A 27724-nucleotide genomic window follows, 5' to 3' on the forward strand; every position below is an offset into this window, starting at 1 on the left:
TTTACTTATGAGTTTTATGATTAGGTTTTGTTGCCTCATACTTGTATTGTTTCTTCATTCCCCCACCCTCTTCCCCTATAGCTCATGTGCGTTTTTGATAGTTCAGTCTTTAAAAAAATTGAAAATAATGGAGTTATATAACTCTTGATAACTATGGAAACTAAACATGTGCTGTATTTCCATTTAGTGTAATTTATAATTATTAAATGGTTGCAATAATGCTGTTATGAATTGGTCTATACAGTTTGATGATTGTGAATGAAATAGTGTTTCCTTAGGATTTTGTGGGAATATCTGCTGGCTATTTTGTTAATTGGTGACAAAAGAGGAGCAGGGAACCTTTCAAACGGCAGCAACCATGCTGTTCTCCACAATTCTCAGGCATGCGCAGTCAGTAACACAGGCCACAGAATCTCAATGTCACAAAACATTTCCAGTGTGTTGCTTAAAATTCAAACTTCCACCAATAGCAAATACTACTGCATGTGGCAGGAATCCAAATGGCCAATCAACAGTTAGCCTCCCTCCATTCTACATCCAGCCTGTTTGTTTTTGTTTTTTTGGGGGGGGAGCAGTGTTATAATGCTATAATGCTACTGTGCGTGCACACACAAAAAATTAAAAGGAGGTTCCGATGCTAAGTACATGACAAAACAATGAAATGGCCGCACATCTCCTTTTCAAAGGAAGTATGAAACACATGGAGTGGGTCAGATCCAATTTTTTTTAAAAAAAAATACGTTAAAATAAGTGACCTTTTGCAGAAGGGGTGCCACAAAGTCAGAGGATCTTCTGGGGATTCAGCTTGTCAGGAAACAGCGGCAACACTGACATGTGGAAAATGTCTCTGTGATCATTGTCGAGTTACATTTCTATCCTGCCTATTCCAAAAGCTGAGGGCAGCTTACATTTAAACCAAGTATCCACAGCTAAAAATGCATACAAAATGTAAGGAATATGTATTTTAACACTGATAAAGGTCAGACACCTAAAACCACTATACATAAGAAGAAAGGAGAGGCAACCAACTACAAAATGTTACACTAGAAAAACTCGTTTTCACCCAGCCTGAACTAAGATGGTTTTACCCAATTTCATCAAAATAATTGCAAAATTGGACTATTTTGAATCTTTCTTTGAAGGGGCACCATCTATACTATGTAGCTTTGATGATCTTATCCTGGGCATGTATCTACATCCTAAGTATGTTAAGAACTCATTATAAGAGCAGACATGGTTGTCTTCACTCAGAGTTCATGGCAAGATAGCTAACACCAGGGCTTTTTTTTTTTTAGCAGGAACCGCACAGGAACATAGTTCCGGCTGGCTTGGTGTCAGGTGGTGTGGCCTAATATGCAAATTAGTTCCTGCTGGGCTTTTTCTGCAAAAAAAAGCCCTGGCTAACACAGATCTGCAACCACTGCAGTGAAGGGGAGTAATTGGGAAGGGGAACTGTGGGGCAAAAGTAGGGACAAGGGAATAATAATCTCTCTTCCTCTCTCCTGCCATGTCTCCCCTCAAATGACCCCCTGATGCTTTACAGAGTCTAATGTTTCTAGACAAAAAATGGAGAAAGACTGTGTAGTTTCAGCCAAAATTTGTCAGCAGCTGGTGTTTCTTACATGCAGATGCATTTAGGCTACCCCTCTCTAAATGTATGCAATAACTTGGCAATCACTGCTAGATAACAGTAGTACAAAACTGGGGAAAGAGCCTTTTGTGTATATCTGTACAACTGAGAAGGACTCGCTGCTGTCCCCCCCCCCCCAATTCATCCCCATGTTCTAGTTTTTCAAAGTATAATCAATATCTGACAAATGAAAAAAGCCTAGAGAACACTTGCTTTTATATTGATTCATTCCATCACACTTCAAACAGAGAAGCACCATCAATGTATCTAATTGTCAACATGGCCAAATCTGTGGATACTTAAATCCAGAGATTGGAGCCATGAACAGACAAGATAGAAAAAACTCCAGGTTTGCAGAAAATCTGATTTTTTTAAAAAAAAATGAGGGGTTAACCCCGCTACTAGAAGTAGTATCTGTAGCTTTAAGAAACAAATGTAATTGGTGACTGTTGCTAGGCAACTACGCCAGTATTGTTAACCTTCAAGTCTTGGTTTCTGTTAGTAAAAGGTAGAGGGGGAGCTCAGGACCTTTTCCAGAGCTATTTTTTGGCCATTTCAGGAAGGACTCTCAAAAACTATCAGGCAACTTGCAGAATTTTTACAGTTCAATATAGGGTTGCCAAGTCCAAATCAAGAAATATCTGGGGACTTTGGGGGTGAAGCCAGGAGACATTGGGGGTGGAACCATAAGCAAAGTTGTGACAAGCACAATTGAACTCATAAGGAAGTTCTGGCCATCACATTTAAAGGAACCGCACACCTTTTAAATGCCTCCTCTACATTAGAAATAATGAAGGATAGGCTCTCTTTCTTTTGAAACTTGGGGAGCATTTTGGGAGAGTCATCAAGTGCTATGCTGAAAATTTGGTGCCTCTACCTCAAAAAACAGCCCCTCCAGAACCCCAGATACCTCCAGATCAATTCTCCATTATACCCTATGGTAGGGGTGGCCAACGGTAGCTCTCCAGATGTTTTTTGCCTACAACTCCCATCTGCCCCAGCCATTGGCCATGCTGGCTGGGGCTGATGGGAGTTGTGGGCAAAAAACATCTGGAGAGCTACTGTTGGCCACCCCTGTCCTATGGGAATCAATCTCCATAGGGAATAATGGAAGTGCCCAGCAGACATTTCCCCCCCCCTCCCCGCGCCGTTTCTGATGACTCTGAAGCAGGGGAGGTGAGCGAGTGCAATAGGTAAGCAATGGAAAAGACTGCAAAGCAGGTGGAAATGTATATTTAAAATATTACGTTCTCTAAAAATAAACAAATAACAATGAAGCAACTGATATATTGCAGGAACCTTAGGGATTGTAAAGTTTCATTACCTTTTTCTGTATGTCGGACCATCCACTGGCAGGAATGCAACATTATCCTTCATTGTCTATGTTTCCAGGTTAATAATTTGCCATCCTCATCTTATTCAGAACATTTCTGGGAGGGAGGGCAGGAGAATTTCTTCCCATAGCTTCCTCTCACAAACCTCCTCTTTCTCTGAGGTAGCAGTGATCACAGATATATTGGCTAGCCCTGATTACCGTAATTATATTTAAACTTGTTTTGTTCCCTCCTTCCTCTGCTTTTTTACTACCCCTCCCCCTCCTCAGCCCTTCCCACTCCATTTTCTTCCCAGTGTCCATCCCTCAATCCACACAAACTGAGACAGAAAAGAGTGGGAACAAAACCTCCTCCTCACACTCTGCTCTATCAGAACTTCTATCAAACAACCAGGCTAATCCTTTGTGCCTGGTTTGGACTACAGCAGCAGTCAAAACCCACTCTCCAGCATATTCGCCAGTGAATTACACTCTTGCATACCTGAGAGTTGCTTATTACACCAGGAATTGTTATCCCACTACCCAAGCTAGTGCTACACTGGGCAAGCTTGAAAGAGGCAATGTGGTATACAGAGATTAGAATGGCAGAACCCATTTAAATCCCAACTCTGCCACCAAGATTTCTGGGTGACCTTCAGCCAGATACTCCCTCAGGTTAGCCTACCTCTCAAGGTTATCGTGAGGATAAATGGAGAAGGGAGAATTATGTATGCAACCCTGAGCTTCTTGGAGGAAGAGCTTAAAAAAATGATAGATGTATTCTTGTATATTTGTATTCAAGGAGCTCCTGCTTGATACACAGGCTTTTAATTTCTGGACTTGTGCATTCTTGCATACATTCCTAACTGCAGCATTTTATTTGTACTAATGGAAGTGAATGACAGTAATTTATGAATATCAGAGAGTTAAGATATGCACATAAGACTCTACCCTCTGATCTCCAGTTTAAAAAAATGCAATATCTAGTATGGAGGACAAGTTTTCACCCCTTTCAACTGAATTGCAGGTTGCAGAATTTTTCATAGCACCCAAAGGGAGCCACTGAGAATGCAGCCTGTTGCAGCCCCAGTGTTACTCAACTCCTTCATCTGCATATCTCCATTTTGGAGCCTGTTTCTTTTCTTTTAGTGTAGTGGTTAAGAGTGGTGGATTCTAATCTGGAGAACAGGGGTTGATTTCCCACTCCTCCTCCACATGCAGCTGCTGAGTGACCTTGGATCAGTCACAGTTCTCTCCAAGCTTTTCTCTCAAGAATAGTTCTCAAAGAGCTCTCTAAGCCCCACCTACCTCAAAGGGTGTTTATTGTGGGGAGTGGAAAAGAAGGAGATTGTAAGCTGCTCTGAGACTCTGAGTGAAGGGCAGGGTACAAATCCAATCTCCACCTCCTCTTCTTGAATGTAATGGAATCTTAGAATTTTTTTGACAGAGAAAAGTGGAATATTTAGAACTGGCTTGGATGGATGGATGGATGGATGGATGGATGTTTGGTAAACAGATGCATCTGTAGCTGTAGTAGTTTTACTATTTGAGGTGGCAAAGACAAATTGAATTTGGTCAATACTGTTTGGCTCAGTTTTGCAAGAGATAGCACTCGCTCCCCTCCCTCTCTCCAGTTGGCAATGGATTCTGTAATAAGGTTCATTTTAAGCAGGACACGCATGCCTGTTTATGTCCCTGATTTCAGTTGGTATTATGGTGTTGGACCAGCAGAGGGAGTCAATGGCGGCATGAGGAACGAGCAAACAAAATTGCATTTCTCTACTGAAACTTCACCCTTGAAAGAGAAGGCCTTATTTTGCAAATGACAAAAAACTCTTTTAACTTTTAAGCAAGGAACAATCACTCCAGAATATGGAATACAGAAGCATGAACAGTTAATCTGGATCAATCAATTCTAGAGTCTGAAAAAGAGATAAAATTATTGAGACTTTTTAATGCAGACCAGCTGTAAGCTGCCTTATCGTGATACAAAAGGAGTCCCTTGTTCTGGGTCTCCCATCTTTGCAAAAAACAGAAACAGCTTAGCTAGTGAGACTGTTAAGGAGTTGAGTTTCTAGCTAACGTTAATTAAAGCCATACGAGAATTTGGAGATAAAGACTCATAGATTAAAACTGAAAACTGACAAAAACACAAGGATAGCCAATTCACACAACCAGTGTTTAGGTGGAGAATGCAGGCTGAATGCTTCCATGCAGTTTTAGCACACTGCTGCTGCTCCCTGGAGGGAGGGGTATTCCGCATCTCCTTTACTTCATGAGGCCACGTATGTGCACCACTGTTGTGATGCATAATAATACTGAATCAGGTAAAGGAGGAGGATGAAACTGTCAAATTCTCTTCCGCACAAACCTTGCCCCTTTCACTCACAGAGGAAAACAGAGAGGACGTGGTGGGGCTAAAGAAAATGAGGGGACAGGTGAGCAGATGATGCAAGAAGATGGGATTAAACACCGTCGGCAGACATGTTGCAGCCCACTCCTCTGTGCCAGATGTCATACATGCATTTGTCATGTGAACTCACATGAAGCTTCATTAGACTGAGACTATATTGGTCCATCAAGGCCATTATTGTCTACTCAAACTGGCAGAAGCTCCTTTACATCAGCGATGCCCAACCTTTTCAGTATGATGACCAGTGTTCCCTCTAAGTTAAGTTAGTGTGAGCTAGCTCACAGTTTTTAGCCTCTGGCTCACACGGTTTTATCTTAGCTCAGGAAGGATGGCCCAAGAGCAAACTAACTTATGCAGTAGCCAAATTGCTTGCTAACAGTAGCTCACAAAGTAGAATTTTTGCTCACAAGACTCCACAGCTTAGAGGGAGCATTGATGATGACCCACAAGTCCAAATTTACTTGGTATAGTGACCCTTCCAAGGTTTTTTGGTGCCTTAGGCAGACTATGTCCTTGACACCCATCTAGTTCAGTGTTCATTTTCAGCAGTGGCTAACCAGATGGTTTTGAGAAACCAACATTGCACAGAGGGTGCAGCTGCCCCCACTATGAACCCCAAGCAAGTGGCATTTGGACATACACAGCCTTTTCAAAGGGAAGTTACATTCCAGCCTTTGACCGTCCTCTCCTTCTCCATTCCCTCTAGCTCAAGAACATACAAACATAAAAGAAGCCATGTTGGATTGGGCCAATGACCCATCCAAGTCCAACATGCTGTGTCACACAGTGGCCAAAACCCAGGTGCCATCAAGAGGTCCAAAAGCCCTCTCACTGTTGCCCCCCCCCCCAAGCAACAAGAATACAGAGCATCACTGCCCCAGTCATAGTGCTCAGTCTATACAAAGTACTTTCTTTTATCTGTTCTAACCTGACCCCTCAATTGTCATTTCTCCAAGCTAAAGAGCCCTAACCTCTTTAATCTTTCATCATCCCCTTAATCATTTTAGTTGCCCTGTTCTGCAGCCTCTCTAAAATTCTTACTCTAGTAACTTTCCGGACAAATTTACTTGATCAACATATATATGGAATGAAGAAAAAAATAACAACTAAGAAACGTACTATTCCCAGGGTCAGAGCTTGGTTTCCAAAATACCACAGATAGTAATGGAAAGGATAGGTATGGCCAGCATGACCCACTTTCACAGGCTTTGCGACCCACTTTTCGGGTTCCCCCACAGGTTGGGAAACACTGTTTTACATCACCCTGTGCCTAGTCCCTTAAACTGGAGATGCCAAAGATTGAATGTGGGACCTTATGCATGCTAAGCAGATGCTCTTTCACTAAACCACAGCCTCCTCCCCTAAGGGGAATTCAATTCCCACTGGAATGAATTTCACTGCTATTGTGTCTGAAGCTAAAATAATGTGATCAACAAGAACTTGGGGGAAGAAGAACAGGATGACAGTGTGGAAAATACAGGACTATGGTGTTTTGGAAGGCACATTGTCTGGATGTTCAAAATAAGTAAGTGAGCAAATACTGCCAATGATGGAGGGTGGGGGAGAATAGTATCCAAGCATCCCCAGTACAAACCATTTTTAGAACTCATCTGATTCAGCATCTGATAATGAAGGGACAAAACCATCATATGGAAATGTGCTTGACAAAATAAGTGATGTTGTCACTCTCAGGCCAAAAAGAGCACATAAGAAGACAAACAGACAAATGTGTACCTTCAGCTTCCCATTAGAGGGTATCCTTCTTTATTTACTTTTGCAACACACATACATGACCAGCACTATCTTATGAATGAATCTGGAGATAATAATACATTGCCATTCAGCAGTGCCTTCTCTCTGGCCACTTCAAGGGCAGGCTGGCAGTGCTGCCTCCATTCTAAAATCAGGCAATTAAGGCCAAGGAGATGTAAATGGACTTGTCCAAAGTCTCACATTTAGTCAGTGGCAGAGTCAGGACAGAAGTCTCCTTGCCTGACTCTTGATTTCTCAGCCTTCTTGAAGCAGGAGTATCATTCAGTAGACAGTGGATCGCCTTCCCATCCATTGTCCACTTGACAGCCACTTTGTTACAAATTTTTTTAAGTAGAAATAGGGATTTGTGCAGGGATTCTGCAGTAACCACTTGAGGAACCAATAACATATTAGGGGACTAATTTGTGAAGACTTTTAAGCTGCATCAAGGAATCTGTGGCATGGAAGAATGTTCATGTATGGACTTACAGAAAATGTATTGCTTTAGGAAGGACTTCATCCAGAGGACCGCCCACCCCAACAAAAGTGAGAGCTGTCAAGCTTCCTTACCCAAGCCACCTCACCTTCCATGAACTGTGTCTGGAAACCAGGATTTCTGGCTCCCTCCAAACTCTAGCTGCTGCCTTGTGCTGCTTTCCCCCTTTTTCCATGCCAGAGAGAGTGGGACTCCAAGAAAGGCAACAAGGGACAGCACCATGTTGTACAAGAAAACTCCAGTGGAATAAATATGGATAGATTGTTACACTTGGGAAAGGCTACGAAGCAATGGCCTCAGCTTCTCCCACCAGTTCGTGTCACTATGAGCAGCGGTGCATCCAGCTCAGAAAAGCAATGACCCAGTTCCCCAGATAGGAGCCCTTCAAATGCAGGAAGAGTTCATAAAAGTTGATCTGCCACAGGCCCAGGGCTTCAGAGAGGGATATCTGTGCCTTCCTATAGAGTGAATCAGTCTTGCTCCTCTGGAACCTGGGTAAGAGGCAGAAACACTGTTACTCCAGTGAACTGAGGACCTTACAACTTTATCAGCATTTAAATGTATGGCACAAAAATGACAATTGCACACAGACATATTTTTAAGATATTTAAAAACTTTTCATAGATGCTAATCTGTACACACCACTATCGTTGCTGTATTTTGTTATTATTTTCTGTTTGGGGTAATTTGATTTTTGTTAAAATTAAAAAAAAATAAAGGAAAGAACATTTCAAACTGACTAGGTCTCAAGAGAGCCATGCAAGAACACTTCCTGGAAACAGTTTGTCAATCTGGGCTGGGCAAAGTACAGAAAGGCAGTGTCTGTTGGCTTGCATGGTACATCCTTTTCAAAAAGGTTCCCTTTTACCCCAACTGCTCCTCTTATCACTACCCCTAAAGCAGGCCTTGGGTTGATCCTGCCACACAGAGATGCAAGGATCATGGATCTTCCCCACATTCCCTTCTCCTTTCCAAACTATGGAAAATTTATCCCCAGGATCGCAGACGTGTGGTGGAATTGTCCCATAAAGAGGTTTGTTTATTTACTTCACTTGTACCCCACTTTTCTCCCCAGTGGGAGCCCAACACAATTTACATGGTTCTCCTCTCTTCCATTTTATCCTCACAACGTTCCATTCTATTCACCCAACCCATTAGCTCTTTCCATACAGTACTTACAGAGTCATCAAGCTTCTCCCAAAACATCAAGGGTCATCAAGCCTCACCCAAAACATATTCCATCCCCAGTAAACCCATCAAGGTATTGTTTTGGGATCACATTATCCCCAGCCTGGTCCATTTTCCCTATATAGTGGCACCCTGCTCCATAGCAATGTGTGTGTGTTCTTGGCTACACTCCCACTTTGTTGGTTCTCTTCTCTTTGTGAAACACTGGCTATCTTTCACCTGCTTCTTAGACCTCTACAAGATTTGATAAATATTATCCTTCCTTAAAAAGCTTTCCCATTTTCACCCTGCATTTCCTCTTAGTTAACTCTTGTGTGTGTTTTCAGTGTGTGTGTGTGCACACATTACTGTCCATTTTCATTTTTTAAAAAATAAAAATCTTCCAGCTGAACTGTTGCCTGGTTTATTTGAGAGTTCTCTTAAAGGGAAAAATCCCCGTAAACATTGGTGGAAAATCCCACTTACCCCCTCTCACTCTGTCTCCTTAAAGTGAATTCCCCCAACTAATTAGGAGACTGCCTATTTGAGTAATATGCAGGTCCTGTGTTCCAAGGAACAAACTTCCCCAGGATCAGAAAGCACTGTGTGCGGGGTGTGTGGAGAGCAACATTGGAAAGATCTACAGCATCTTATGCTGACGGATTGTGGGATCCAATTGTCTCTCCATACTTTACACAAGCAAGGATACAGTAAAAACCGTAACAGGGGAAGAAGTAAAACAAACACATTTTTTTCCCTTTTGCCCTTCCTTCAGCAGGGAAAGGCAATCTCTGCCTTAAATTTTGCTCCTCACTATCAATCATCCCAATCAGATTTTGTGAAATCAAAAGCTGAGGGAAGAATGCTAAATATTTCATGACACTGCTTACTGCCCACCCCACAGAAGAAGAAGATATTGAATTTGTATCCCGCCCTCCACTCCGAAGAGTCTCAGAGCGGCTCACAATCTCCTTTACCTTCCACCCCCACAACAGACACCCTGTGAAGTGGGTGGGGCTGGAGAGCGCTCTCACAGCAGCTGCCCTTTCAGGGACAACCTCTGCCAGAGCTATGGCTGATCCAAGGCAATTCCAGCAGGTGCAAGTGGAGGAGTGGGGAATCAAACCCGGTTCTCCTAGGTAAGAGTCCGCGCACTTAACCACTACACCAAACTGGCTATGTGTTCTACAGCATGAACCTTTGCAGACTGCTAGGAAAGAAGAGTTGTCCAGTTAAGGAGCAGAGAGAGCAGAAATCAGAGATCCTGACACACAGGTAGAAGAACTTACGCAGCATCAGCTCGGATACAGCAGCGGGACATGTTGAGGAAGGAGCTGGCACTGGCTCGTATTTGCAGAGCTGACTCAATTCCCCTCAGTAAATCATTGGTCTTCAGTAGCAGCAACATCTGGCGAGGGATGTTATTGAGAAGTATGTTGATCTGAGGTAGGTAAGTGGCAGCGTTGGTCCGGATTTCCATGTCCTGGAACAGGCAAGTTAGAGATGTATAGAAGATGGCAAAGAGAGGTTTGAAATAGCACTACTGGTGTCAGTCACACTTGCTTTGCATGCAGAATGTCTTAGATTCAATCCTTGGCATCTCCAGTTAAGAGGATCAGATATCAGGTGACTTCCAAGAGCTACCGGAAACCCTGGGGAGCTGCTGCCAGCATCACAGTAGGCAATGCTGACCTTGACAGAGCAACGGCCATAGTCAGTATAAGGCAGCTTCATGGGTATCTCGAAGCCTCACTTTTTTTTGTGTGACTGCACAATCCCTTACTTCCCCATCCCCACTGACCCTAAGCATATATAACCAGAATGAAAAACATTCTTCCCCCGTAAATTTCTCCCCCCTCCCCATTCTTGCCTAAGATTATAGATTGTAAACTCCTTGGGACAAATGCCTAACTTCTTACCAGGGCTCACTTTATAGCAGGAGCTCCTTTGCATATTAGGCCACACACCCCTGATGTAGCCAATCCTCCAAGAGCTTACAGTAGGCCCTGTAAGAAGAGCCCTGTAAGCTCTTGGAGGATTGGCTACATCAGGGGTTTGTGGCCTAATATGCAAAGGAGCTCCTGCTACAAAGTGAGCCTTGACTCTTACATTCTGTAAAGCAGTATGCACATATCATATAAGCCAACAAATAAATGAGCCAGGGACTTTCTGTGTACAAAACTGTGCTGTATCCTTAAACTGGTGATCCCTCCATTGTAAGAACTATGGAACTCCACAAAATAGCCCTATAAACCTTTACAGTTCTGAGCGAGCTAAACTACCTTCACAGCAAATATAGTGCAAGAATCACAGTCCCCCTTTTAGCACAGATATCCATTCAGCCATGGTCGGCCTGCCTACTAGGCAAGTTAGGCATTTGCCTAGGGCACCAGACCGGGGAGGGGCACCAAATCAGGCACCCCACAAGTGAATTTACTTTAAAAAAACTTTACCTTTGTTTCCCCAAAATTCTCCCACCGCCGGCCAGCACCATCTTGAGAAAGGCTGATTGTGCTGGTGCCATCTTTAGGAGGGCTTGTGTGTGTGTAGGGCTTTTTTTGAGCAGGAAGCACAGGAACGTAGTTCCTGCTGGCTTTCAGAGCATTCCTGCAGGCTTGGAGAGAAGGCAAGGCACTTAAGAGGACTGTCTCATGAAGTACCTGCCTCTCCAAGTCTGCTTTCTCTAGTCGTTTGGCTTGGAGAAAGCAAGCAGGCACTTAGAAACGCTACTGCCTGCCTGCCTCTTAGCTTTGCAGGCTCCTCCGTCTACCATCCTGGCTCCACTGGTGGACCTCCTGATGGCACCTTTTATTTTGCCAATATGTGATAACAGTGTTGGACTGGACAGGCCACTGGCCTGATCCAACACTGCTTCTCTTGTGATCTAAGGGAACCTGCCTCTTATGTATGTTGGTCAGCTGTAGAAGAGCTGGATTCTAGTATTATACCCATCTCTATATTTTATTATCTCTATATTATGTTTAGAAAGAAAATGAAGGATTGTTGTACCGTACTATTTTTTAAAAGCAATTTCAAGTTGGTTAATTTGGAATTTGTGCGTGTGTGTTTGTGTGCGCATGCACCTAGAAGTCATGGTGATAATTCTTTTTTTTCAGAAATTGGTAATGGGGGGGGGGCACCAGAAGTTAGCCTTGCCTAGGTCACCAGATACACTAGGGCTGGCCCTGCATTCAGCTTCAATATCAGAGTGTTCACAGAGCAGCCTCCTCATATATCATTAAAGTTAAACCGCTAGATAAATTAGAACAACAAAATGCACCTCTTTAGCTGTAACTGGCAACCGGTCGATGCCCCTGTTGACCGATTCCCAGGACCTGGCAGTGAGCATGCAAGCAAAGAGGGGATACAGATCACCAGCTCCCAATTTCCGGCTGTATTTCTGCACTCGCTTCATATCAGCTTTGATCAAGGCCTGCCAGAGTCGGCAGTAGTCCAAGCGGAAGCTGTCTGTCAGGGTCTTAAGAGAGAGGAGAAATTTTTCAAGGAAAAAAAATCAATCAGACATTCAAAACCCAGCAAAATACTTTCAAATATTATCACCAATATCCAGAGCTGAAGGTCCTGGATTTCACAGAAAAGTGACTGGAATTAGATAGCAAATATCAATGCATTGCCTTTTCATTCATGAAGGGGACAATTGGCTATTGCTCAATTTGACACACCTTGACATGAGTTGCATTCACTTGGGGTGGGGTCTGTACTACCTCCATCAGCCTTAGCTATTTATATTTTATAGCACTTCATGTGAAATATTAAGCAGTATCATTCTTACTGAGAGTCTTGAGTAGCCTTGACAGACTTATTCGTCTATTCCATTCATATTATATTAGTTTAATGAGCTGGTCAACCTGAGCTGGATGGCCCAGGCTAGTTTTCATATCAGATTTTGGAAGCTAAGCAGGGTCAGCCCCGGTTATACTTCAATGGAAGATCACCAAGGAAGTCTGGGAATGCTATGCAGAAGCAGGCAACAGCAAACTACCTCTGTTTGTCTCTTGCCTTGTAAAACCTATGACATCACCATAAGTCAGCTGCAACTTGGTGGCACTTTCCACCAATGAGCTGGTCAGGTGAGTTTCCCTGGCTGTTCCTTGTCTCAGTGAATTCCAATCACCTCCTATTACCCACACCCTAGCCCTTGCCCCACTGAATCCCTCACACACCTCATGCTACTGCATAATCATTACTTGCAGTCCTTCAGCATTACGCTGTGCATCTTCTCTTCATCTGTTCTTATTCCTAATCATACAGAGAAATATCACCAAAAAATGAAGAACCCCACCATCTCCTACTTGTTTTTTCTTCCCAAAGTGTTCTTTGGTCACTTGTTGGTATGACTGGCTGTAACCATGCCAGCTCAAACTGCTCTCTGCTTACCTGATACAGCCCATGGTCCAGAAGAATAATGTGTGTCTTGCATGTGGCCGGGCACTTCCTCACCAGCACATTGCCAGGATGAGGGTCACAGTGCACAAAGCCATTCACAAAGATCATTTCACTGTACAGCTTCCCCAAGTTGCGAGAGAGCTGAGGATAGAAAAGAAGGAGGGCACAGCATGAGGCAAGGCCTTGATCAGGAAGCTCATGTACCAAGGAACTAGGGATGCCAGCCTCTAGGTGGGACCTGAGGATTCCCCTGGAGAAAACAGAAGTTTTGAAGGTTGGACTCTAGGGCACTGTATCCCACTGAGTTTCCTGTCCTCCCTAGGCTCCATCTCCAAATCTCCAGGAATTTCCCAACCTGGATCTGGCCATCCTACTCCTCCACCCCCCACTGGCACCGGAGACCTGGCAGTAAACATTGGAAGAAGGGTGCCACCTGCTGGCATGGTCAGATAGCCAAGGATCAGCCAATGATGGCATATGCCTTGCATTCTGCTTGCTCCAGCATCAGAGGAGAAATGTGAATGTATCTACTAAAGTATTCCAATGAGTGTGCCTTACTCAAATAGAACAGATGCAGAGCAGATCCTTTGCCTGTACAAAGATAGAGGTACCGATGAGAAGGGCACAGGCGTGAGGGAATGTTGGAAGTATTTCCTAGACTTTGCTAAATAAGGTCTGCCAAGCAGAGTTTCTGAAAGATCAGAAGCACGTGCACCTTTCCTGTCCTGCAGAGGAATTAATGGGGAACTGAGTTTGAAAGAGGGCCTCTGGGAAAAAACTGACATGAAAAGCCCACCTGAGGGCCATTTTGCCAGTCACTCAGAGAGTGAGTTTACCACAAATTGCAGCCAACCCCAGCAAGAATATTTTTATGACATATATGTTTGTAAACAGCTACTTTTGCTTTTAGAGTTTATATTTTTAGACATATACATAAAGCACCTTAAATACAGTCTTTCTAAAGTAACATAGGAAATGGCCCTTTGTTGAGGATGAAGCATGTATCCTGGTGAAAGATATCAATCCAGAGAAAAAACAAGCTGTATTCACGAGTGATACTAGTTTTAACATGAGGGAAATATAATTCACAAAGCATGTAACACAGAAAACAGCCCTTTCAAAAAACAGTCTCATAATTATGCTTATACAGACAATGAGTTTGCAGCTGCAAACTTTTCCAGTCTTAAAGATGTGCATTAGTGGTTACAGATCTCTATTTTGTCAAAAAGAATTAGGGGAGAAGTTACACATTTCAATAAACATACCTTTGCATCTCTTATAAGCAGGGCTTTTTTTGAGCAGTAAGACACAGGAACGCAGTTCAGGCTGACTTGGTGTCAGGAGGTGTGGCTGGGCTTTTTTCTACAAAAAAAGCCCTGTGTGAAACAATGGTGATATCAGGGGGTGTGGACTAATATGCAAATAAGTTCCTGCTCGGCTTTTCTACAAAAAAACCCCTGCTTATAAGCATTATTTACAACATCCCTCCCACTTTCTGATTAGAATAAAGAATTCTGAGATCTCCATTTCTACTCGTGTTCGATGAAGGAAGGTTTGACTCTCAAAAGCTCATACCCTTGTTGGTCTCTGAGGTGCTTCCAGGCTCAAATCTAACTGTTTTACTGCAGACCAACATGGCTACCCCCTGCAACTATCTTCAGTAAATGTGAATATGATGTTTCTGCTGAAAACGTAAGCCCCATGATAACTGCCACCCTCTTTAAAACACAGTAACACATATCCTTAGCCTGACAACATAATGCCTGTATCTCTCCCTGCTTCGGTCTGCATCATTGGCTGGCAATGACATGATGTGATGCCGTAAGGACACCAGGAAGTTTTACTACACAGAGAGGAGGAAGAGACAGGTGCTCAGAGCTACCATTTTTGGCAGCAGTCCTGTGTGTAATAATCTGTAATTCACCCTCACGGCCTTCAAAAGGCCCTCTTGGGAGGCCTGCTTGCTCTCTCACAAAAACACAGTGAGCGCTTCACTTCTAAGAATATGGAAATGTAAACCTGCCTGAACTCTGGGTTGATGTGATGTCATTAAGGCAACTCAGAAAATGTTTAAACACCTCTTGTGAACAAGTAGCCATAGTGTTTCCATTTCTGGCATATATGAGGATCTCACTGTCCCTTCCCTGCTCTTGCTCTGCCACTCTCCACCCCTCCTGGCTCAACTGGATGTTCATCTGATTTATGATGTCTGAAAAGATGAAACGACACCATGAAGCTGTTTAAATCATCCTGTCACTGGCTCTGCTCCCCCTTCATTAATCCCACCCACCCTTCCCTCTTCCACAATCACCTCCTTATCACCACACCATTTTATTCAAGTTAAAAGCCTGCTTAGAGTCAGTAAACAGCCCTGAAGCTGTACATCTCTTCTTCACAGTGGGGGCATGCTCGCCCCTCCCTCATGCAACAAAACAGCCATATAAGAGCACACACATGTGTGTGCGCGCACACACACATACTGCCTGACAACCTCTATCCCCCAGCAAGACACAAACAGCCCCACAGCAGGCTGTCCAATAAGCAATTAAAAGACAATTATTATAAATGATCCTTGGCACATCACCAAATGCGCAGTATAAACAGCAAACGATAAAACTGTGTCAAGAATTGGGGGTGGGGGTGGGGGGAGTGATCTATGCAGCCACCAGCAAGCAGTCCTCTGCTTGGCCAGCAGATCTGTCAGGGAGGTGGATTTCAGAGAAAGTTAGAAAGGTCCCCTCACCAAGCAAGCACCACACACGCAATCTCCCCACGTCACACAAATGGAGGACTAGTATTCAAAAGTATAGCACCTATTTCTATCTATTTTTCTATTTTATATTTTTAAACTTTAATTAATTTATAACTGTACCATTTAAATCATTGTGTATCTGTTTTAACTAAATCATGGCTTGCCATGTCTGTGAGCCGCCCTGAGCCCGCCTTTTGGCGGGGGAGGGCGGGATATAAGAATAAGATTTGATTTGATTTGAAAAAAGAAATATTAATCTGGCACATTATTTTCATCATCTGTAGGAGTCAAATGAATAGGCTAAGATCACTGCTCTTTTTCTTCTTTATTTTCATCAGCTTATTCTACATTTTTTAAAAACACAAAAAAGTACAAATAGATACAAGTACAGTAGCACCTTAGAGATCAACAAGATTTTTTTTGGGGGGAGGGGTACTAGCTTTAAGAAGTCAAAGCTCCCTTCATCAGATACAAATGGAGGTTTGACTCTTGAAAGCTTACACATTAAAAAATCTTGTTGGTCTCTAGGGTGCTACTAGACCTGAATCTAGCTGTTCTACTGCAGACCTCAGAGACTATCTTTAAAAAATGTCAAATGTAACAAAATGTTTTCTGTGTTTACAGAGAAATCTAAAGATTCCTAAATTTCTCCTGATGTTAACTTATAACTCTTTCCCACCCCCAAAGGTCTGTGTCCAGACTGGAAGACAACATATAGTTACAAACAGACACACACAACTAAAAGGGGAGGGGAAGATGAGCCATGAATAATGATTGCATTTCCAAGAACTGCAAGAATGCCAACCATATGTTGACAATATTGTTTATGAAATTGCTTCCCACAAATGCAGGGGCAAAAATTGATTTTAAAAAAAAACTGGATAGAGTCAGAGTTGGAAAGAAACCAATGGACCAGCCCTGTAGCTTTAGGGTTGCCAAGTCCAATTAAAGAAAAATCTGGGGACTTTGGGGGCGGAGCCAGGAGACTTTGGGGGTGGAGCCAGGAGACACTGGGGGTGGAGCCAGGAACAAGGGTGTGACAAGCATAATTGAACTCCAAGGGAGTTCTGGCCATCACATTTAAAGGGGCAGCACACCTTTTCAAATGCCTTTCTTCCATAGGAAATAATTAAGGATAGGGGCACCATCTTTTGGGGCTCATAGAATTGGACCCCCTGGTCCAATCGTTTTGAAACTTGGGGGGTATTTTGGGGAGAGGCACTAGATGCTATACTAAAAATCTGGTGCCTCTACCTCAAAAAATAGCCCCCCCAGGGCCCCCAATACCCACGGATCAATTCCCTATTATTCCCTATGGGAATCATTCTCCATAGGGAATAATAGAGTGCCCAGTAGACATTTCCCTCCCCCCCCACACACTTTCTAAAGGGAGGGAGGGCCTCCATACCAGGGAATCCCCCTCCCTCTCTCACACACACACAAATACTTACTTGGTCTTCTTCCGGAGAACTGTGCCTGCTGAGAAAACGAAAGCAAAGAAGGGAGGGGCCGTTCTCCGAAGCCCTTCCTGTTTCCTCCTTCCTGCCCAGCCTTAAAGGGACAGGGATTTTACAAACTGCTCAGGAGCTCTACAACAGGAGCTCTATAGGTATGTTCTCCCCCCCTCCACCCCCCCCCCCCCGCTTCTCAATTTTTGAAGACCGGGAGATTAAGCTGGGAACCCAGAAGTCTCCCGCTAAAGCGGGGGGATTGGGAACCCTATGTAGCTTCTAAATGGAATTTGAGAAAACGCTGCTGTTTTGTTGAAAGCTTCCTAAAAGTTCCTCAGTGAAAAGACCCATGATGGATAAGCCTCAGAAAGACAGTCTGTCCTCTTCCTTACACAAACAGTACTGATCTTCCCCAGGGTGTTGGATGAGTTTTGTGTCACACTCTCAGTTCACCAAGTAATGTAAATCCTAACAAACATGGCCTATGTCCAAGGCTTTTTTTGTAGCAGGAACCCCTTTGCATACTAGGCCACACACCCCTGATTTAGCCAATCCTCCTGGAGCTTACAGTAGGTCCTCTACTAAGAGGCCTGTAAGCTCTTGGACAATTGGCTACATCAGGGGTGTGTGGCCAAAGGAGTTCCTGCTACAAAAAAAAAGCCCTGTCTATGCCTCTCATAAATTTTGGACACCCTAGAACATGCCCCAGAACCTTCTAAAGCACACTGGAATTCTATGATGGGCTGACAGGGTTGCTAGCCTCGAGGTGGGGCCTGGAGATCTCTTGCTTCTACAACTGATTTCCAACTGGCAGAGATCAGCTCCCCTGGAGAAAATGGCTGCTTTGAAGGGTAGACTCCATGGCATTGTACCATGTTGAGGATCTTCCCCTCCCCTCCCCAAACCCCACCCTCTCCTGGACCCATCCCCAAACCTCCCATTTCACTTCCCATCCTAATCATCACCAGTCCATCAATGATTACCAGCCATGGTGACTGAAGGAAGCTTCCATATCCAGAGGCAACAAAATTCTGAAATGGTAGTACAGGGAAGCAGCAGCAGAATAGGGTCTTGGCCTCTATGCTGTTTGCTCAACCCTCCAGGGAAACTGTTGGTTACTGTGTGAAACAGAATGCTGGACTAGACGAACCACTGGTCTGATCCAGCAGGCTGTTCTTACGTTCCCTTTAAATGAAAAACCTCTTTCTAGTAAAACATATACCCTTTGATGTTTGCAAATGGTCTTTCATCTGAACTTTAGAGGCCGTTTACTGTAAAGTGGCACATTTTAAATTTTCACATAATAACTGCCCTTTGTTGACAGGTACAATATAAAATCAGAGAAGGTCTTTTTAGACTCATCACCCTTTTAATTCATAATAACTTGAGAGTCATTGTAGTAGTTTAGGTATTATGTTTGGATGTGCACTAAGAAGCCTGACCAATAGGGCAGTGGGATTCATCTTTAGCATAAGTTTCATGAACAAAAGAAAAAAGATTACTGGACCTGTGTCAGCACAACAGTGGTTGACATCTGGAGGAGACTTTGATTGTAGAGGACAATAGGCAGCAAGAAAAGATGAGAGTGAAAGGCAGGGGAGAGACCCAAATAAACATGGTTGCGCAAGACTTGATTTGCAGGCATAAAGAATGTTTAGGTTAGACTTTCCCAACCCAGCACCACAAACTAGGTACTAATCAACCAGGCTGCATAAGGAAAGCTCTACTCAGGGGTGTCACTCATTTGTTATGAGGGCCAGATCTGACGTAAATTAGACCTTTTGGGGCTGGGCCGTGTCAGGTTGGGCTGGACCATGTCAGACCAGGCCATGTGTGTACCTATTTAAGATTAGGTAGCAGAGATATAAACTTTATAAAGGATACGGACAAAAACAAATATACATATTTTTTAAAAACTTAAAACATGCTTAAAACATTAGCATTCAGTCTTAAAGGTGCTTTCTTTGTATTTCTCTCATGGGATCTAGGGAACTGGGCAAAGAAAGCTCTGGCTCTTTCCTTTCTCCCCCAGGGGGGAAGGCAGGGAGAGGAGCCACAGCCAATAGAAGGAAGTTTTCTGTTACTTTAAAAGGCCCTAGCACCGCCAGCCTCTATCATCATTGTATTGTCTATTATGTGTTGTACACAATCCTTATAATATATTTTTGCGAACTGAAAGATGGTGTAATACTTGGTGGCTTTGGTCAGTTGACTAATTACACCAAGTGTCCTTCAAGCAGCAAACAATAGAAGGAATTCATTTATTTATTTGATGTGTATCCCGCCCTCCCCGCCAAAGCAGGCTCAGTAGCTCTGCTGTGCAATTGAGAGAGTCTGGAAAAACAAGTTCTGCTCCCCTCCTTCCTCCCTCAGCCAATGGAGAAAATAGAGGTTTTGCTCTATAGCTCCTGTGCAATTGAGCAACCTTGTAAAGCAAGCTGTTATGCAGAAGGAAGCAAGATATAGGGAGAAGGAAACAGATGACAGCCGGTTGCTCGGGGCCTGATAGGAGCCCTCTGGGGGCCTGATTTGGTCCCCCGGATAACATGTTTGACACTGTTCTACTTCCTCACTGGCCCTCTCCCAGTGGCCAATTGGCCAGGGCTGTGACCCAAGGGACATAGTCTTCCAGTCCCACAGAGGATGGCACTTGATAGGATTTTTTACTCTGATTAACACAAACATCTTAGTCTCTGGGATGTCACTGAGCTAAAGCAAGAAGACAACAATGGAGATGTCAGCAGGAGCTGTAAGAGTTTCTTCCAAGGTCAGGTTTCTTCATTTATTTGTTTGGTTGCACACACACACACACCCCTTTTCTCCCCAGCAGGGGACCCACAGTGGCTTACAACAGTCTCTCCACCACCCTTCATTTATCCTCCCAACAAGAGCCTTGAGAGGTAGGCCCAAGGTCACCCAAGAAGCTTCCAGGATAGAGATAGGCTCAGAACCAAAGTCTCCCAGATTCTAGTTCGACACTCTAACCACAATGAAAGTCCAGATATTAAAATAAATAAATATGCAGTGCAGCAAGACAAGCTTGTTTGTTTGTTTGCTGTTTTTATTTATTTGCAATATGAATGATAAGTCGGTTCCCAGGACTGATATTGTACATGCTGGGGACCAAAGCAGAGATCCATTGTACTGCTTTATATAACTCCAGACCACTTAGAAGCTAATATAATTCAGAGCATGAAACAACAAGACCTGAAGCCTGAAGGGTAGGAGTCTCAGTACAATGACAGGTGCCCTCATGTGGGTTTTGCTCTTGAATACCTATGCTCTTCCCTCCCCCTGAAAGCACCACTTTCCCTTCTATGGCCGACAAATCTCTTCTGTGTGGGATGAGGTGGAGGAGTGTTTCTGCCCACAAGATGCATTGCTGAGAGACTCAAAGAGGCGTGTGAAGCAGAGGCACACAACCCCCCTCCCACCAGCACAACATCCCAGAATGCAGCCAGCTTTCTGGGATTCTGAGCACATCTAGCCCAGGCAGCAGCCAGAGCACTGGCAGAAATTTAAATGTGTTCATCAACATTAATCACAAAGCAGCAATAATAAGAGGCACTATCTGTGCCCAGTGTGTGGAGAGGCAGCTGATATATCACCCAGGCTGTGCGTGTTGTCCGGCCCACCCAGTGAAATTGCCTGTTCAAGGTGAGGCACCTTCGTGTGTATGTATGCATGCATGCGTGCATATGTGCAAATGTGACAGAGACTTTGAAAAAGCCTCTGTTTTATGCAAATATGCATGCTCAGAGTGTTATTCCAATTCCAGGAATGTGGTGCATGCATTTATGAACTTGCCTTTGGCTAAAGAGGAAAGTAACCTGGATGAATGGGGAATTTGTGCCTTATAGAGATTAGTAAATAACACCTTCTAGAGAATATCACTCAAAACTTTACTCCTGATTACATGTTTCTTTTGGGTTTTGCCTTCTGTCATGAACAAAATGTAATGGCCAGAAAAAAGATAAATGTCAAAATATTATACTGTATTAATGATGAGATGAATGCTCATTTAATTAGAGAACAGCAGCTGCAACAGATTGTTTACCGGACCAATCAGTATTAAAAAAAGAGCTCAAATTTCATAAATTCTGGGACTCAAGGCAGAAGCTGGTGATGCTAGTGCCTGAGGACAAAGCAGTTGGAAAATAAAATGAAGGACCTGATTTTTTTTTTAAATCTCATCTCAGACTGCCAGTTGCTATACCCCAGATTACAAATTTATGTTGGTTGTATACCAGTTAAACTACAGTGGCTTCCCCCAAAAGAATTCTGGGAACTGGAGTGTGGTGAGAATTCTCTGTTGGAGATCTCTAGCTTCTTTCACAGAACGACAGCCTCCAGAGTTTTCCTGGGGAAAAGGAATGACTCTTAAACTCATAAAAATCTTTAATGTAGTTATGCTGTCAGATAAACTGCTGTTTATTTCAACCTCAATGGCCAACAGTATACTTGCTGGACTCTCCAGTGTGACAGAAATCCTATCTCCTATCACTGCCAAACACTGTTCCTGATGGAATGAGATGAAAACCAAAGGAGCAATCGTGGACCAATGCCATCAGTAGCCTTAAGGAGAATGTATCAGTCTATGTTCTCTGTGGCCTTCTGGATAAAACTGAAGGTACATCTAGTCTTACATCCTGCTCCCATCCACCCACCCAGAGTCTCATACACTCCAGGGCTTATGCAGCCAAAGGTACAAGCAGACTCCATCTTGGCTCAAATCAGAATTGCATGATATGAATTATTCTCAACTGAATGGCATTTTGTGCTGAGATAGCCAGACCTCCAGGAGGAACTGTCACAAATTCATCAAGAGCCTGACTTGTGCCTCTATGGAATCTCCCAACTGCCAAACAACTAGTGTTTGTCAGTCAGCAGCCTAACATTCCACTCCCCTGAACAGAGTCCCCTCTGAAGACAGATCTGCCTGGTAAATTAATAAAAGCTTAATCTCCTGCCCCATTAGCACCTTTCCACCTTGAAATAACTCAAGTACTCAGAAATTCTTGTTTCTACAGCTGGCAGAAAAGGATACAAATATAAAGACTCTCTTTTAGACTGATATTTTACATTCAGTTTTTACCTCCAGGACTATTCTTCCACCTTTGGACAAGGTTCAATCCAGCTTCACTTCAGGACTGTTCCTCCACTACTGGGGACTCTTGACAATGTTTATACTTCAGAACCAGTCAACGTAAGCACATTCCTTCCTCTCTCTCCCTTATTATCCTTCCCTGGGCATCTTTTTGCCCTGCCCTAGATGATCCAGTCTAGCCCAACCTCATCAGATTCTGAAAACTAAGCAGGGTCGTCCCTGGTTGGTATCTAGATGGAAGAACATTAAGGAGGTCCAGGGTCACCATGCAGAGGCAGGCAATGGCAAACCACCTCTATTAGCCTCTTGCCTTGAAAACTACAGGGCTGCCATAGCTTGGCTGTGACTTGGTGGCACTTTACATACACACAGGTCTCTGGGTGCTTTCACATGGCGACTGTCTGCAAGTGGATTTTGCTATTCTTACACAATAAAAATTCAGTTGCAAAGCATATTATTTAGTGTGTCTGAATGTACCCTCTTTCTTTACCACACTGGTTCCTGTGGTAAGCTCAGTCCCACCCAAATTCCTTATCCCTAGTTCCTCTGCTCCCTTTCCCTCTCTCTCCTCCAGTATCTAGAAGCTCTGTGCTGGTGATCATTCTCCTTCCACTAGCAACACATTCCCTTTTCTCTTCCATTTTCTTCCAACTACCTCCTAGGCATAGGCTGCTTCTTAGCCTCAATCTGCTAAGCTACAAAACCCAGTGCTGTACTCCTTTGCCCTTATCCTTTCTATTTCCACTTCAAGCTCAAGCCCTTCCTCCCCACCCTTTTCTCTTCCCTCTGTTCCCTCTCATTTCCCTTTTCTTTTGGAGATACCTCACGTACAACCAGCTAGACACACCTAACTTAATTTGACCAGTTCCACTACAAACTGCTTAATTGACTTTCATTGCATTCTCCAGTTTTGTATGTCTGCATTTCCCAGTTTTGGGTATCATAAAAGGATGGTCAAGACCAAGACCTGTGAGAATAAGAGCTGCATTAAAAATTACAAAAATGCAGGCTCTATTGGTCAAGCATTTCATTATCACAGGACATACTGAAAAGGATCTGCAATTTTGGGTCATCAAAAAGATTCAATCATCCAGCTTACAACTGTACCAGAAACTCAGCAGACAAGAACTTATCTGGATTTTTACATTAAAAATATAATTACCCATAGGTCACTGTTTGCCATGATTAAGCATTTGGCTTTTTATACATTTTATATATTTCTGTGTCTTATGGTGGCTTTTTACTATCTACACTATTACATTTTTGCTTTAGGACTATATATCTTTAAGATAGAGGGTCAGTAGCTCAAGTCTTCAGAAACCTTTTACAGGTAATATTGAAACCTAGCACTTGAACTCTTTGTTGTAAAAGCACCAGGAGTTCACTCTCAGAAAGATCATCTAGCACCGAGATTCTATAGGGACTATGTCTGATTAGACTGTCTATATTTACTCAATAAAGTTTGTTTATTTAAAAAAAAAGATAAAGGTTTTCAGGGGTGGGGGGATTGGTGACACATCTGATATGTTCATGCAGTTTAGTGTTTCCTGGCGAACCACTCATTCTTTTGCTCTATTTTATAATAAACTGTCTGAATTTCTTATTTAGTAACTATCTTTTGTAGTCTACATAACTGCAGCAATATTACTTTTTATTCTTCCAGGAGCTGGAAATTAACTTTTTGACAATGTACTCCACCAATTACAAATAACAACCTTGCAAACATATTATAAAGTGGAAATTGTGTGTCTTTTTTGGTATAAAATGTTTTAACAGATTTTAAAATTACCTTAATTAAAATATGCCATAAGCAAAAATAATGTTCACATTTTCGTTTTAAATATCTTTTAGGTTTTCCAAGACAAGACCTGTAATGAGTTATTGAAGGGGCTAGTCCAACTTTATACTCTTGATATTTTACTATATTTGTGTGTGCGCGCCTTTAAGGAACAATACCATCTTTTAGAGACTACTGGAGAACATTATTTAGTTGAAACTTGTTTGGTCTACATGATTTTTATCCATATATTTCCTTATTCTGGTCTGCATGCTTTTGTATGTTTTTAACTTATAGATATTTTGTGCACTCACTGAAGATTAGTTGTTGTATTATGATTATATGTCTTTTTTTGCATCTTATCTGTTACTCAACTTTTTTTTTGGTTTATCATTTAAGAAAGATCAACTTAAGTCAAATGTAAAGTTCTATCTCTCTTAAATTCCCCCAAATATCAGCTCAATGCTCACCTGTGTATACAGACTTAGGATGGCATATCAGGGTTAGGTAGTACACATGAAAAAGCCCTATTCATGTATTCTCCAGGTATTTTGGGTAACAATCCTGTTTTATATAGCTGTCATCCAGACATCCCCCTAAAGCTTAAAAGAAAGGCATGAAGGCCAAGGTCCCCTTTTCCTATAGTTGGCTCCCAGCAGCTGTATTCAGAGATCTGATGCCTAGGAACACGAAGCTTTTTTTTAATCATTTCACTAATAGCCACTGATAGCCCTATCCTCCAGAAATTATAAAATCCTTCTAAATTAGTCAGCATCATTACAGTAATTCCTTATATCTGTTGTTAATGCACTGCCAAAAAGCTTCACTTGAATGCCCTCAAGTCTAGTATCATGGGAGAGGGAGAAAATGTTCTATCCATTTTTGCCATGCCATGCATAATTTTATAAACCTCTATTAAGTCCCTCCTAAATGGTCTTTTTTTCTCTTAACTCAAAAGCTCTAAACACTTCAGCCTTCCCTCACAAAGTAGTTGCTCCAGCCCCTTAATCGTTTAAATTGCCTTTTTCTATACTTTTTTCCAGCTCTACAATATTGTTTTTGTGATACTGTGGCCAGAACTGCATGCAATATTCCAAATGCATCTGCACCATGTATCTATACAAGGAACTGAGATACTGGCTGTTTTGTTTTCAGTACCTTTTCTAATAATCCCTAGCACAGAATTTGCCTAGCACTGCTGCCACTCACTAAACCAACATTTACATGGAGCTCTCCTCCACTATCCCAAGATCTCCTGTGGAGAACTGAACTCAAGCCAAGGTACTCATACACTGGAATGGAAAAAAACAGAGAACTGTAAAGAAAACAAACCATGGAATGCCTCTTCACCAAGGAAAACATGACTAGACAATAATGTAATGTAAATGAAAAACAGTGGAGCCTCCAATTTCAAAAGCAGTATACCTCTGACTATCATACTAGCAACAGCAGGGGACTGGTGACATTGCACTTGCCACTGTAGGGGGGGAAATGCTAAGTTAGATGGAGAGCTGTTCTGGCCCAAAGTGTAGCAATTCTAATGTCCTTAATAAGACGAACTGCAGAGTTAAGAGCAGTATGAAATACTTGACAGGGATTTGGGGAGCTTCATGAAACCAGGAAGAAAAAAAGACTAAGGAACAATGACAGGTTTTGTGAGCTTTAAAAGGATGAGTCAAGAGGGATGCAACAGCAGTTTGTAAATACCTGCTAAGAAAAGAGCATGGTGCTGAGTAAGAAAGGGATAATTTATCCTCGGTATCAAAGGGATTGTACAATGTAGTCCAGATATATCACACATTCTTATTGTGGACAGGTAGTTCTGTACAGCAAAAGGCAGTAACCTTGAATTCTGAAAGCCTTTTCTGTGTTATGTTCCCTCTTTAATTTCTTCTTTCTGGAGCCCCACAATCCTCTAGTGCCAAACTCTCATATAGACTAAAGATTACATCTGTTATTGCGTGCCTCCATCCATATTTGTCAGCATCACCTTATCTTTGGAACTCATTGGCTGCAGATATTTGTGCTACTCAAGCCCCTCAAGACATGTCCACTTCTGCATGCCTTTCCTAATTAAATGAGATTTTAATCTAGTGTCTCCCTTGTTTTCCCTTACATCCCTCCCCTTTCTCCATTCTCATTAGCCTATGACTTAGATGGTAAACCTGTAGAAAGAGGTATTCTCGGCTGGGTGCTGTACAGTTCCTTTATTCTTTTTGATCCTTAAGACAATACCTTCACTGTCATCATTGCGGCAGCACAGTATAGTGCTTAGAGTGTCAGTCTAGGACTGGAGATACCAGAGTTAATATCCCCAGAGCTGTGAAGCTCACTGGGTAGCCTTGGACCAACCCTTTTTTACCAGCCTAACCTACCTCACAGAGTTGCTGTAAGGATAAAATGGAGGAAAGAATACCCATATTACATTGCGCTACAGCCCTTGGAGAAGAGGTGGGATAAAAATACAATAGACAACAATAATAGAGGTATCCAGGTCTTAAAGGTAAAGGCAGTCCCCTGTGCAAGCACCAGTCGTTTTCGACTCTGGGGTGACATTGCTTTCACAACATTTTCACTGCAGACTTTTTATGGGGTGGTTTGCCATTGCCTTCCCCAGTCATCTACACTTTCCCCCCAGCAAGCTGGGTACTCATTTTACCAACTTCAGAAGGATGGAAGGCTGAGTCGACATCCAGGTCTTGCCCTTCCTTAAAAAGGAAGGGCTGTGACTCAGTGGTATAACATCTGCTTTGCGTGCAGAAGATTCTAGGTTCAATCCCTGGCATCCCCAGTTGAAAAAGAAAGGATCTAGCATTGGGCAATGTGAAAGACTCCACCAGTCCGAGCAGACAATACTGACTATACCATAGACCAGGGGTGTCTAACTCATTTGTTATGAGGGCTGGATCTGACATAAATGAAACCTTTTGGGCCGTGCCATGTTGGACCGGGCTATGTGTGAACCTATTTAAGATTAGGTAGCAGAGATATAAACTTTATAAAGGACACAGACAAACACAATTAAAAAAAGTTTTAACAAAAAAATTAAAACATGCTTAAAATATTAGTACTCATTGGTCTTAAAGGTGGTTTCTTTGTATTTCTCCCATGGGATACTGGGAACTGGGCAAAGGAAGCTCTGGCTCTTTCCTGCCTTCCCCAAGGGATCGGGAGTGGGGGAGCCTCAACCGACAGAAGGAAGAGAGGCTTGGATTAGTAGCTCTGCAGTGCAATCGTGATAGCCTGGCAAAGCAAGCTTTTCCTCCCCCCCCCACTTCCTTCCCAAGCGAGGAGCCTCAGCCAATTGAGAAAACAGAGGTTTTGCTCTGTAGCTCCTGCGTGATTGAACAAGCCTTGCAAAGCAGGCTGTTACACAGAAGCAAGAGAGAGGGAGAAGGAAGCAGATGACAGCCAGTTGCTCAAGGGCCTGACAGGAGCCCTCCGGGGGCCTCATTCAGCC

General features: G+C 43.0%; 1 protein-coding gene across 4 annotated transcripts in view; it reads right to left on the minus strand.

Annotated features, from left to right (window-relative positions):
- Window positions 1-7086: 7086 nt before the first annotated feature.
- ADCK1 (aarF domain containing kinase 1) overlaps window positions 7087-27724 on the minus strand; it is a 152985-nt gene continuing 132347 nt past the window's right edge. For 3 of the 4 annotated variants that reach the window (XM_060262625.1, XM_060262624.1, XM_060262622.1), the window contains 4 exons: window positions 13169-13318; window positions 12051-12248; window positions 10064-10253; window positions 7674-8098 (listed from right to left, as the gene is read on the minus strand). In XM_060262625.1, coding sequence (XP_060118608.1) covers window positions 7926-8098; window positions 10064-10253; window positions 12051-12248; window positions 13169-13318 — 711 coding nt within the window. In that variant the 3' untranslated portion in view covers window positions 7674-7925. Of the gene's footprint in view, window positions 8099-10059; window positions 10254-12050; window positions 12249-13168; window positions 13319-27724 lie in introns of all 4 variants that reach the window. The other variant, XM_060262623.1, reaches the window with a different exon arrangement.

This window comes from Heteronotia binoei, chromosome 21 (assembly GCF_032191835.1).
Source record: "Heteronotia binoei isolate CCM8104 ecotype False Entrance Well chromosome 21, APGP_CSIRO_Hbin_v1, whole genome shotgun sequence".
NCBI lineage: Eukaryota > Metazoa > Chordata > Lepidosauria > Squamata > Gekkonidae > Heteronotia > Heteronotia binoei.